This window comes from Narcine bancroftii, chromosome 1 (assembly GCF_036971445.1).
Source record: "Narcine bancroftii isolate sNarBan1 chromosome 1, sNarBan1.hap1, whole genome shotgun sequence".
In the NCBI taxonomy this organism is placed as follows: domain Eukaryota; kingdom Metazoa; phylum Chordata; class Chondrichthyes; order Torpediniformes; family Narcinidae; genus Narcine; species Narcine bancroftii.
The window spans coordinates 334,384,841-334,397,230 of NC_091469.1; the positions used below are offsets into that span (position 1 = coordinate 334,384,841).

At 42.6% G+C, this 12,390-nt stretch overlaps 1 protein-coding gene across 3 annotated transcripts in view; it reads left to right on the forward strand.

Moving 5' to 3' along the window:
• Positions 1–12,390, forward strand: part of znf622 (zinc finger protein 622) — a 34,643-nt gene that overhangs the window by 11,020 nt on the left and 11,233 nt on the right. For all 3 annotated transcript variants that reach the window (XM_069909307.1, XM_069909326.1, XM_069909317.1), the window contains 2 exons: positions 5,571–5,819; positions 8,364–8,526. In XM_069909307.1, the coding sequence (XP_069765408.1) occupies positions 5,571–5,819; positions 8,364–8,526 (412 nt within the window). The remainder of the gene's footprint in view (positions 1–5,570; positions 5,820–8,363; positions 8,527–12,390) is intronic.

Here is a 12,390-nt window from a genome sequence, read left to right on the forward strand (position 1 = left end):
TATTACAGTGCCAGTGACTTGGGTTTGAATCTTGTGCTGTCAGTAAGGAATTTGTATATTCTCCCTGTGTCTGTATATTTCTTCCAGATAACTACAGTTTCCTTCTACGTCCCACATATATGCAGGGTTGGTCAGATAATTGGTCATAGGGGTGATTTTGGACGATGTGGGCTGGAAGGGCCTGTTACTGTGCTGTATCTCTAAATTTAAAAGTAATCTGTAGTGTAGATTAGCCAAAAGTCTGATTTGCTAATGAGGTCATTTGGCCATGGTCTAATAATAGATTAGACCGGGCAGTATGGACCGACCTAGGAGGGGAGGCAGGCCCCTCCAGCCCGGGTAAGAAACCTGCATAGGAGAAGGCCACTCCGATATGAAACCTACGACCCAAGGACCTCGCTGCCACGTCCCAGCTTGCTTGGCCACGGCACACGAACCATGGGTGTAAAGGGTGGGGCCAGTACTGCGCGCACTGCACTCCACCTAAAAGCTCCTTTGCGCAGGCCCGAGGACAGGTCCACGTCCTCCCCCTCCACGTCCTCCCCCTCCACGTCCTCCCCCTCCACGTCCTCCCCCTCCACGTCCTTCCCCTCCACGTCCTTCCCCTCCACGTCCTTCCCCTCCACGTCCTCTCCCTCCATGCCTTCCCCCTCAAAAGATGCTCACAAACTCAAGCTAGCATGCTGGAACATCAGAACCATGCTAGACAAGGCTGACAGCCACCGACCTGAACGTCGGTCTGCCCTCATTGCACATGAACTCCTCAGACTTGACATCGACATAGCCGCTCTCAGTGAAGTCCGCCTGGCAGATGTAGGCAGCCTCCAAGAACGCGGCGCGGGCTACACACTCTACTGGTCTGGCAAGCCTTCGGATGAACGACGCCTATCTGGTGTAGGCTTCATGGTCAAGAGCTTCATTGCCTCCAAACTCGAAAACCTTCCGACAGGCCTCTCGGACCGAATCATGTCCATGCGACTCCCCCTTCAGAACAAGCGTCACATCACCCTCATCAGTGTCTATGCTCCAACCCTCCAGGCGGAACCAGCAGAAAAGGACAAGTTCTACACCGACCTGCGCAACCTCATCCAACGCACCCCTACAGCCGACAAGGTTGTCATCCTGGGCGACTTCAACGCTCGTGTCAGCAAAGACTCAGAAACCTGGCCAAGAATCCTGGGCAAGCATGGCGTCGGCAAGTGCAACGACAATGGGCGCCTCCTGTTGGAGCTCTGCGCAGAACAGCGGCTTGTCATTACAAACACCCTTTTTCAGCAGAGGGACAGCCTTAAGACCACCTGGATGCATCCCCGATCCAAACACTGGCACCTCCTGGACTACATCCTGGTGCGAGAAAGTGACAAACGAGATGTGCTCCACACCAGGGTCATGCCTAGCGCGGAATGCCACACTGACCACCGGCTGGTTCGCTGCAAGCTCAACCTTCACTTCAAACCAAAGCCCAGGAACAATAAAGCCCCCAGAAAGAGGTTCAATGTTGGAAACCTGCAGTCAGACGAAGCGAGAGGAAACTTCCAGGCAAACCTCAAAGCAAAGCTCGACGATGCAACCCGCCTCACGGACCCGTCCCCTGAAACCCTCTGGGATCAGTTGAAGACTACCATACTGCAATCCACTGAAGAGGTACTGGGCTTCTCCTCCAGGAAAAACAAGGACTGGTTTGACGAAAACAGCCAGGAAATCCAGGAGCTGCTGGCAAAGAAGCGAGCTGCCCACCAGGCTCACCTTACAAAGCCGTCCTGTCCAGAGAAGAAACAAGCCTTCCGTCGCGCATGCAGCCATCTTCAGCGCAAACTCCGGGAGATCCAAAATGAGTGGTGGACTAGCCTCGCCAAACAAACCCAGCTCAGCGCGGACATTGGCGACTTCAGGGGTTTCTACGAGGCTCTAAAGGCTGTGTACGGCCCCTCACCCCAAGTCCAAAGCCCGCTGCGCAGCTCAGACGGCAAAGTCCTCCTCAGCGACAAGATCTCCATCCTCAACCGATGGTCAGAACACTTCCAATCTCTTTTCAGTGCCAACCGCTCAGTCCAAGATTCCGCCCTGCTCCAGCTCCCTCAACAGCCCCTAAGGCTAGAGCTGGATGAGGTTCCCACCCTGGATGAGACATATAAGGCAATCGAACAACTGAAAAGTGGCAAAGCAGCAGGTATGGATGGAATCCCCCCCAGAAGTCTGGAAGGCTGGCGGCAAAACTCTGCATGCCAAACTGCATGAGTTTTTCAAGCTTTGTTGGGACCAAGGTAAACTGCCTCAGGATCTTCGTGATGCCACCATCATCTCCCTGTACAAAAACAAAGGCGAGAAATCAGACTGCTCAAACTACAGGGGAATCACGTTGCTCTCCATTGCAGGCAAAATCTTCGCTAGGATTCTACTAAATAGAATAATACCTAGTGTCGCCGAGAATATTCTCCCAGAATCACAGTGCGGCTTTCGCGCACACAGAGGAACCACTGACATGGTCTTTGCCCTCAGACAGCTCCAAGAAAAGTGCAGAGAACAAAACAAAGGACTCTACATCACCTTTGTTGACCTCACCAAAGCCTTCGACACCGTGAGCAGGAAAGGGCTTTGGCAAATACTAGAGCGCATCGGATGTCCCCCAAAGTTCCTCAACATGATTATCCAACTGCACGAAAACCAACAAGGTCGGGTCAGATACAGCAATGAGCTCTCTGAACCCTTCTCCATTAACAATGGCGTGAAGCAAGGCTGTGTTCTGGCACCAACCCTCTTTTCAATCTTCTTCAGCATGATGCTGAACCAAGCCATGAAAGACCCCAACAATGAAGACGCTGTTTACATCCGGTACCGCACGGATGGCAGTCTCTTCAATCTGAGGCGCCTGCAAGCTCACACCAAGACACAAGAGAAACTTGTCCGTGAACTACTCTTTGCAGACGATGCCGCTTTAGTTGCCCATTCAGAGCCAGCTCTTCAGCGCTTGACGTCCTGCTTTGCGGAAACTGCCAAAATGTTTGGCCTGGAAGTCAGCCTGAAGAAAACTGAGGTCCTCCATCAGCCAGCTCCCCACCATGATTACCAGCCCCCCCACATCTCCATCAGGCACACAAAACTCAAAACGGTCAACCAGTTTACCTATCTCAGCTGCACCATTTCATCAGATGCAAGGATCGACAATGAGATAGACAACAGACTCGCCAAGGCAAATAGCGCCTTTGGAAGACTACACAAAAGAGTCTGGAAAAACAACCAACTGAAAAACCTCACAAAGATAAGCGTATACAGAGCCGTTGTCATACCCACACTCCTGTTCGGCTCCGAATCATGGGTCCTCTACCGGCACCACCTACGGCTCCTAGAACGCTTCCACCAGCGTTGTCTCCGCTCCATCCTCAACATCCATTGGAGTGCTTACATCCCTAACGTCAAAGTACTCGAGATGGCAGAGGTCGACAGCATCGAGTCCACGCTGCTGAAGATCCAGCTGCGCTGGATGGGTCACGTCTCCAGAATGGAGGACCATCGCCTTCCCAAGATCGTGTTATATGGCGAGCTCTCCACTGGCCACCGTGACAGAGGTGCACCAAAGAAAAGGTACAAGGACTGCCTAAAGAAATCTCTTGGTGCCTGCCACATTGACCACCGCCAGTGGGCTGATATCGCCTCAAACCGTGCATCTTGGCGCCTCACAGTTTGGCGGGCAGCAACCTCCTTTGAAGAAGACCGCAGAGCCTACCTCACTGACAAAAGGCAAAGGAGGAAAAACCCAACACCCAAACCCAACCAACCAATTTTCCCCTGCAACCACTGCAATCGTGTCTGCCTGTCCCGCATCGGACTTGTCAGCCACAAACGAGCCTGCAGCTGACGTGGACTTTTTACCCCCTCCATAAATCTTCGTCCGCGAAGCCAAGCCAAAGAAAGAATAATAGATATAAGTTGATTCTCCAGTATGATAAACTGTAACTGTGCATTGGGTGTATGTATCATCAATGAAGATGCCTAATCTTGAGTATGTGAACATGATTCTTGCACAAGTCCACTGGCTAATGTTTTCTTTCTGGTAGCCATTGTTGTAAGTTGTCTGTGGCAGTTGTTGAAAGGCGGCATCTGCATGCTCCGTTCGTTGGGCAAATGGAGATTTATTGTAAGATTGTTTTGGACACTCTTAAATTTGTTTTTTTATCTGACATCTACAAAGGGACTTTGAGTAGGTAAGAGGACCTATGCAGGGGAACTCGTCTTCTTCAGAGATGTGCTGTGGAATATTTTGTATCCACTTCAGGAAGTCAAGAATCTGTTTAATACCTTATCTGAAAAACTGTCTCATTGTTGGCAATGGACTCTCAACCTAGATTTTGTGTATGTCTTCAGAATATGATTCGAGCTCACCACCTCTTGACTGATGAGCGAGAGTGACTCTTGAATTCCAGGTGATATTAGCTGGATGGGTCTTGTAATGTATGGTTTACTTCCCTCTGTAATGGTACATTAGGGTTAGGGTTAATATTAAACTAATTTCTGTAATGGAGGAATTTTAATGTGAGTAGAGATTAAGCAGAGTTTACATTCTATAATTTAGAAAAATTAGAGGCAATCACATTGAAATGTACAAAACTCTCATGGGGGTTATACATTTGATAGGTCCGTACAGGGACAGGTGTCTAGCACTAAGCTTGTGAGATGAATTGAAATCTCTTTGTCCACTAAGTAGTTTATCTTTGAGATTTTTGGCAGAGGACGTTGGCAACTCAGTTGTTAAGTATATTACAGACAGAAATGGATAGTTTAATGAATAATAAGGAAGCCAAGAGAGAAAGGAAAGAGCTGCTCAAGTTCAAAAGATCAACCATGATCTTAGTAAATCATGAAGCACATGTGGGTGGTTAAATAGCCTGATGTTGTTTCAATGTCTTGAACTAAAAGAGTTGTGAGCTAAATTTAAAAAAAAATTTAGACATACAGCTCAGTGACAGCCAATTCAGCCCTATGGATCTGCCACCCAATTTACACCCCATTAACCTACACCCCAGTACATTTTGAAGGGTGGGAGGATACCGGTGCTGGATAAAACCCACGCAGACACGGGGAGAACGTACAAACTCCTTACAGACAGCATGAGATTTGAACTAAGGCCCCGTCCCGATCGCTGGCACTGTAAAGGCATTAAGCTAACCATTACGCCAACTGTGCCACTTGCCAAATAAACATCTAACCACCTGTTTCATTGTAAAATCATCTTAATTCTAAGGGAGCATTTGGTCATATCATGGGTTGACAGATTTTCAAGCTATTGGATTTTATTCCTGTTGATACTCCAACAGACTTTTTATTCACTTTACTAAATTTTCCAGGCTGGGGAAATGCTGTCAAGTTTAAAGCAAATGTGGGAGCCAGAACCAGATGTTGAATCATTAAGATTTGTGAATAATCCTGTGGTTGGAGTGTTATTGTATTTAGATTTGTCTATTGTTCATTCCGATCTTTTCATATTACTAGCATTCAGTGTGTAAGTACATGTGATGGTGTTGTGGCAAAGCATGCAGGTGATAATTAACTTGGCTTTTGACTCTTTCCACTAGGTGAGTGGGAGGATGTGGATTCAGCAGATGAGATGGAAGATGACTTGGAAGAAGATGAGGAGAGCAAAGTTGGTCAAGGAATAAGGGTAGACTCCCTGGCTGCTGTCTTTCCAGTCACTGGCTGTCTATTCTGCTCCCATCAGTCACGCACTCTGTTAAGAAACATGAATCATATGACAAAGGCTCATGGTTTCTTTATCCCCGATATTGAATATTTAGTGGACTTAAAGGGACTGATAACTTACTTGGGTAAGTGCCACATAGATCCACAAGTATCACAAGATATGGTAAATTCATCTACACAGGTGACCCCCATGTTACAGCAGTTCTGGTTACAGACATTAACCTTGACAGAATTCACAAATCACCAACAAAAAAGTGTGTGATAGGGATGAAAATTGGGAATGCTTGTCAGTTTATTTCAACTCTTTTAATGCATGCTCAGATGATGTGGCTGTGCATTGCAAATAGTGACCATATGGAGGTGTTTTTTTTAGGAATTCAACCACCACCAATGCGCCTCCTCCCCCACCCGGTCCTGTCCTGGTAATGCGAGGGTTGCCTGTATTATTAAGGTAACTACTGGTCAAGGAAAATTATTTAGAACCATAGCACAACCTGATCACAAATAAAATAGTCAGTGTTAGAGATTAAAAATATGTTACAGAAGGGTAGAGAATGTAACTTAATCTGGAATCATTAATGTTTTCCTTCCCACAATGTTGCTAAAATTCCACTCAGTCATATTTGTGGACACTTGCTCAGCAGAAATCAGTTGCTACTAATTGCCTCTGGGGGTCATTATTGATTTATTCCCATGCACCATATGGGTCTAAACATCATTGATATGTCTCTAGTTTATAGATAAAACTGGTTCCTTACTGAATATGAATCTGTTTCATTTTGTGGTCACTTGGGTGACTTGAGAGTTAGTAACTTAAACTGTTACATGGCAACATATTTGGTGATCCAAAGCAATGACTGTACAGGCTCAATTTCAATCAGTATAATGTTGAAGTTCTGATGAAGGGTCAATTCCTGGATAGCTCATTTTCTTTTTGCCCCTTTTGACGTTTAGTGTCTTCAGTAGTGTCTTTTGATGTTTCTAGTATTTGTGTTAAGCATTCAAAAAAGGGGAAACACAGATCGCAAACTAGTTAGCTTAACATCGCTATAAGGAATATATTAGAAGCTGAAACACCTGGAAACACTTCAAGGTACATCAGGCAAAGTCCACATGGACGTGAAAGGAGAATCATATTTTACCAATTTAATGAAATACTTTGAAGGAGCAATGTAACAAAGGAGAACAAATGGATGTACTATGCTTTGATTTCCAGAAGGCGTTTGATTAGGTGCTCTATCAAAGCCCCTAAGTTTATAGGTTAAGAAATGATGTGTTGGTGTCAGTAGGAAACTATATGAATCTGTTTTTGATTGGTAAGATGTAAGGAATGTTGTGTCACAGGGTTCAGTTTTTTTTACAATTTATATAAAGTTGAAGGCATCAAAGATATGGTGGCTAAATTTCTTGACATAAAAATAGGAAGGAAAGTAATTTGTAAGGAAGATGTCATGCTTCAGAGATGGAGATTGGTTAAGAAGGGGGGGCGAGGTTTTAGAAAATTGATTATAATAAGGAAAATAAAAAGTTGTGCCTATTTAAACAGGATAAACAAAGCATATTACTGTATCTAAAAGATAAAGAGGTTGCTGAGCATTGAATTGCGGTGTCTGGTGTCCAAGAGCATGGTTCATCAAAGGCTTATTATGAAGTGACTGCAAATCATTGAGAAAGCTAACAATTTTATTGACTATCGCTAGGGGAATGTGAAAGTAGGGAGGTTATGGTTTAGTTAATTTGAGCATTGGAGCGACCACACCAGGAATATTGTGCCTCTTTATGTAATAAAGGATGTAAATGCGTTGGAAGCAATTCAGACAATGTTTACTTGACTAATTTCTATAAAGGTTGATTTGGTTAATTTATTGTATTCTAGAGATTTTAAGACTGAGAGTGGACTTGATTTAAATAAGATTCTGAATGGTGTTGACAGGATGAATGTTCCCTCTTGTGGAATAATCTAGAAGTGGAGGTTCTTTAGTATTTCCCCAGAATAGTGAAAGCAAAGCCTTTGAACATTTTTGAGGTAATAATACCTGATAAGCAAGAGAATGAGAGATTACCATGGGTAGATAAGAATGTGAAATTGTAGTAAGAGATAGGTCAGCCTAAATCTTATTAAACATTTCAGTTATGGGCTTATTTGATTTTCTTTTCATCTTAATGAATTGGCAATTGGTATGATTTTTTTTTAAAAAGTACAAACTGAATATTTGAAATAAATTAGGAAATCTGCAAATACTCAGCAAGTGAGGTTGTAACCTTAGAGAGAGAAGTGGGGTTAATGGTTTATGTCAATAGTTTTCTTTATACAGGATTTGATTCTGATGGAGGGTATTTGCTTGCTTGCTCTTCAGGGATGTTGCAAGATCCGTCTCCAACAATTTGGAAAATTGTTAGCGTTTATGATTATTAGTGTTAGCAAAAGTTCTGAAATTGTCATCAAAACACAACTTTTCGGCTTAATGTATATTATTGACATTGTGCATGTCTTTATATTAGAGCAACACCAAAATCCGATTTCTATTTAAAATTACATTTTGTGGAGGAGTTAATCTTTTTGAAGTCGCTTGCTTTTGTGCACTCAGGTTGATTAAGATTCACTGGATGTGGGGTGGGATCATATGAGCTGGCTATTGATGACATGTACATCTTTATTTTTGTTGCAGGAGAAAAGGTTGCTGTAGGAAATATTTGCCTGTGGTGCAATGAGAAAGGGCGGTCTTTTTATTCACTCAAAGCTGTCCAGGCTCACATGGTCGACTGCAGTCATTGTAAACTATTCACGGATGGTGATGCTGCTATTGAATACGCAGACTTTTATGATTTCAGGTAATAGCACATTTTGAGCTTTGGGATATGTTTGAAGCTATTACATTTGATGCTATTTTTTTCATTGCAGATGCCACGATACTATTTGCTTTTTTTTAGGGAGAATAATAATTTCAAGTTATGCTACACAAATAAAATGATCCTTCAGGACCCATGTTTAAGCTTTCCATAACTCTACTTTAAACCATGTTTACCATGAGAGGAAGAAAAATCTGGATTGATCATTATTATTTCCATCCTTGTAGAGTTTTGATCTCATTTCACTACAGTAATTCTCTGCAACTTAATTTTCATAACTCTATCTATCCTCTTAGCCATCTTAGTTTTCCTTCCCCAAACCACATCTTACATTTTCTTTATCAATGTCTATTCAAGGATCAGCCTTGAGAAAATCTGTTGTGCATTTAGCTTGACCACATCAGTTATTATTGGACTTGCCTCATTCTGTCAGGTAAAATATCTCCAGGCTTCTTTTCCCTCAACTTCCACTTATTTAAACATCTTTGTTCTCAGCACCTTCATTCCTTATAGATGAGAGAATTTTCTGAGTGTTATTGGTGCTTTTTTCTCTTCTTATTTCCTTCTGGTACCTCTTATTTTAGCCTTGAACAACTGACTAACATTTGTTCTTGGCCTCTCTCGTGTACTTTAGCTCTCTCTCACACTCCAATTTTTAACAAGCTGCACCACCCTTGATTTTTTTATCTACAAAACCTCTGATCACACAGCTTCACTTCATGGTTTCCAAATTGGCTGATATAAAAAAATGACTGGTCCTTCCCAAGTAGCTGGGCTGAATGAAGCCAGGATTTGTATATCTGGTCACCATGCAGTGATTCCCTTCAATCAATCTGATAAATACCACAATAAATTTGCCCAGTACCCTTTAGAACACTGTAACATGATATCACACTCATTCACCTCCCATTTTCATATTTTCCGTCCTGAAAATTCCTATTTCGCTCCTATAATCAGACATCTGACGGCATGTGCGAGAGCTGAGAGATCTGTGAATTTGTCCCTTGGTGCATATCCCACTTTGTTTGTAAACAGGTTATGCATCAGGCTGAATCTTTCCAACTATGATAGGCAGTTTATACAACTATTCCTACTGTTCAGCAAATTCAAAATTAATTTTTAAGAGAGACATAGATAAGCCAGCACCTTTTTCCCAGGGCAGGAGTAGCAAACACCAGAGGACATCTGTATGACATCAGGGATAAATTTTTTTACAGAGTTGTGGGTGCCTGGAATGCATTGTCTGGGCTGGACATAGGGGCATTTAAGAGATTCTTAGACAGGTGCTTGGATGAAAGAAAAATAGAGGGTTATGGGGAAGGGAGGGTTTCATTTTTTTTTTGGTAGGTATATAGTAAAACCCCTGGTATCTAGTACCTATGGGGATTGATAGATGCCGGATAAGTGAATTTATCAGTTGTTTGAGATTGTGTGTTACATGAATGGCGAACTAATGGCGAGGTGCTCTAATTTTAGACTTCAGTATTTTTTTTTACCTATTTCTGCAATTTTTTTTGCCAGCTGCTTGAGACTGCCTGTTGAATTCCAGATAACAGGGGTTTTACTGTATATAGGTCGGCACAACATCATGAACTGAAGGGCCTGTACTGTGTCACCATCACTGAACCCAATCTTATTATTAGCACACAATCCAGGACTTCAATGAATTCACTGGGTGATCGAGATCGGTGTATAAATTGATGTTCAGTTAAGATGGGTCCCCCATTTTCAGCCTCACCTTCATCATATATTGGGCATACAAGACGACCCCCCCACCCCCCACCTCTCAAAAATCGTGTTGACTGAGCTGTTGGGTGTGGCTGGAAGATGGTTGGTTTCATGGAGCCGCCAGCAAAATGACAAAAGTATGAAATGAGTTTTAAGTTAAAAAACTCATAGAAGTGGCCAAGGAATCTACTAACTGCTGCTGCAAGGACATTTGAGATAAGTGAGAAGTTGGTAAGAGATTGGAGAAAGAATGAAGATGCTTTAAGAAAAATACCAAAGAAACAGTGCTCAATGAAAAGAAGACTCCTTCGTTAGCCAGAGTTGGAAAATCTCGTTTCAACATGAGTACTTGAACAGAGGCAAGATTGCTACATAGTAACAAGAAACAAAATTAGAGCATATGCACCTAAGTGGGTAAAGTCAAACCTAGAACACAGGAAAAAGTTTAAAGACGCAGTAGACTGGTGCAACCATTTCATGAACATGAAAATTCTGGTATTACGACAAAAATTGCTCAGAAACCACCAAGGGATCTTGATTATAAAATTATAAGTTTTCATCCTTTTATTATATGTCAGCGGCAGAAACACCAGTTTGGATTTTTCTCCAACAATTTTTTCATTCATCGAAATCAGACTAGTCGCCGTATCTTCAGAGATATTAGATCTCTCTTCAGTACGCTGCATTTCCTCTCCAACATCTTGAACCTTACTTTCCAACTTATTCACTCTTTGTGAAATGTTATTCATCACCTTTAATGCCTGATCCACTTTAACTCTCAAATCTGTTTCAGCTTGCTTCAATTCTTCAGACAACAATTTTAAATTATTTTCGAAAGACAAATTAACTTTTATTTGAAGTTCATGTATTTTTGACTCAATCTTACTTATTTCCTTCTTAAAAGTATTTTTGCCTCTGGTCTGCTCCTCTTCAGAACTTGACATTTCTTCACTCTCATATTCTTCTGAAGCCTCTCCCACTGGAGTTGTGTCCTCTTCATGTTCTGATGTTGAAACACTGGATTGGCCCTTTAAGAGACCGAGTTTTTTTTCCCCATCCTTCTGTACCGTGCATGCCCAACTTCTTGCGCATGAGCGATGCAGTTTTAGCTTTTCCTCCGACGCCATCTTTACAAATCGACGCAAAGAAGGCTCCGGAGGAAGGTCCCTCTCATGGGTCCTTGCCTGCAGATCCAGAGAGTACTTCAACGGCCCGCTTCAGCGTTAAGGTATGCCCAGTTTCTTTTTTCTTGTTCTCTTCAGACTTTTTAGTAGGAGTTAATTTAGGCATTTTCTCCTTCTTAGATGATATCTTCAATATTCAGTTAGATGTTTTATATTACCTTTAAAATAATTTTTGTAGAAAAAACTTTTCTAAAAAAAGGACTTTTTTAACTAATCCCACGGAGTCATTGCATGCTGCTCCTCACAGCATCACGTGACCCCCCCTCCCCCCCTGTTTGCATTGTCAAATATTGGAAACAGAGATGAAATCCACCATGAATTTTGACATGATAGGCAATAAAATAGTGGAATGTAAAGATGTGAAAACTGCAAGCCAGAAGAATGGGCCATGAAAAGGACAGGTTTACGGTGAAAAATGTACAAAATGTTTAAAACCAATGTGTGGAACAAGTGGCCATGCAGTATATGCAAGGAATGGAGTTTGTTGGTCTAGGAACGTAGCCTTTTAACTGAAAATAGATTAGCACTAAATATACTGTGATTGCTGTTATCCTAGATGGTTTGACTTCTGTATTGCAACCATTAGATGTCTGCTTGAACAAGCCATTCAAAGATCATGTGTGTGAAGAATTGAATAATTGGACTGCAGAAAAATCCATTGCAAAATGCAGGGAATATGTGCTGCATCACTTGATGTGCTGTGTGACTTTGTGATCAAAGCATGGGATAAAGTGAAATTACAGCTGTAATAAAATCTTTCAAAAAGTGCGGTATCTCTAGTGCAATGGATGGTACAGAGGATGATTTATTGTGGGACTGTGACGATGAAGCAGGATCTGACTCATCAGATACAAACTGGGACCTGTATGATGACTGTGTAAACAGTGAGACTCTGGATGTGCTTGCTGAGTGAGGTATTTGCCTCAGATGATAG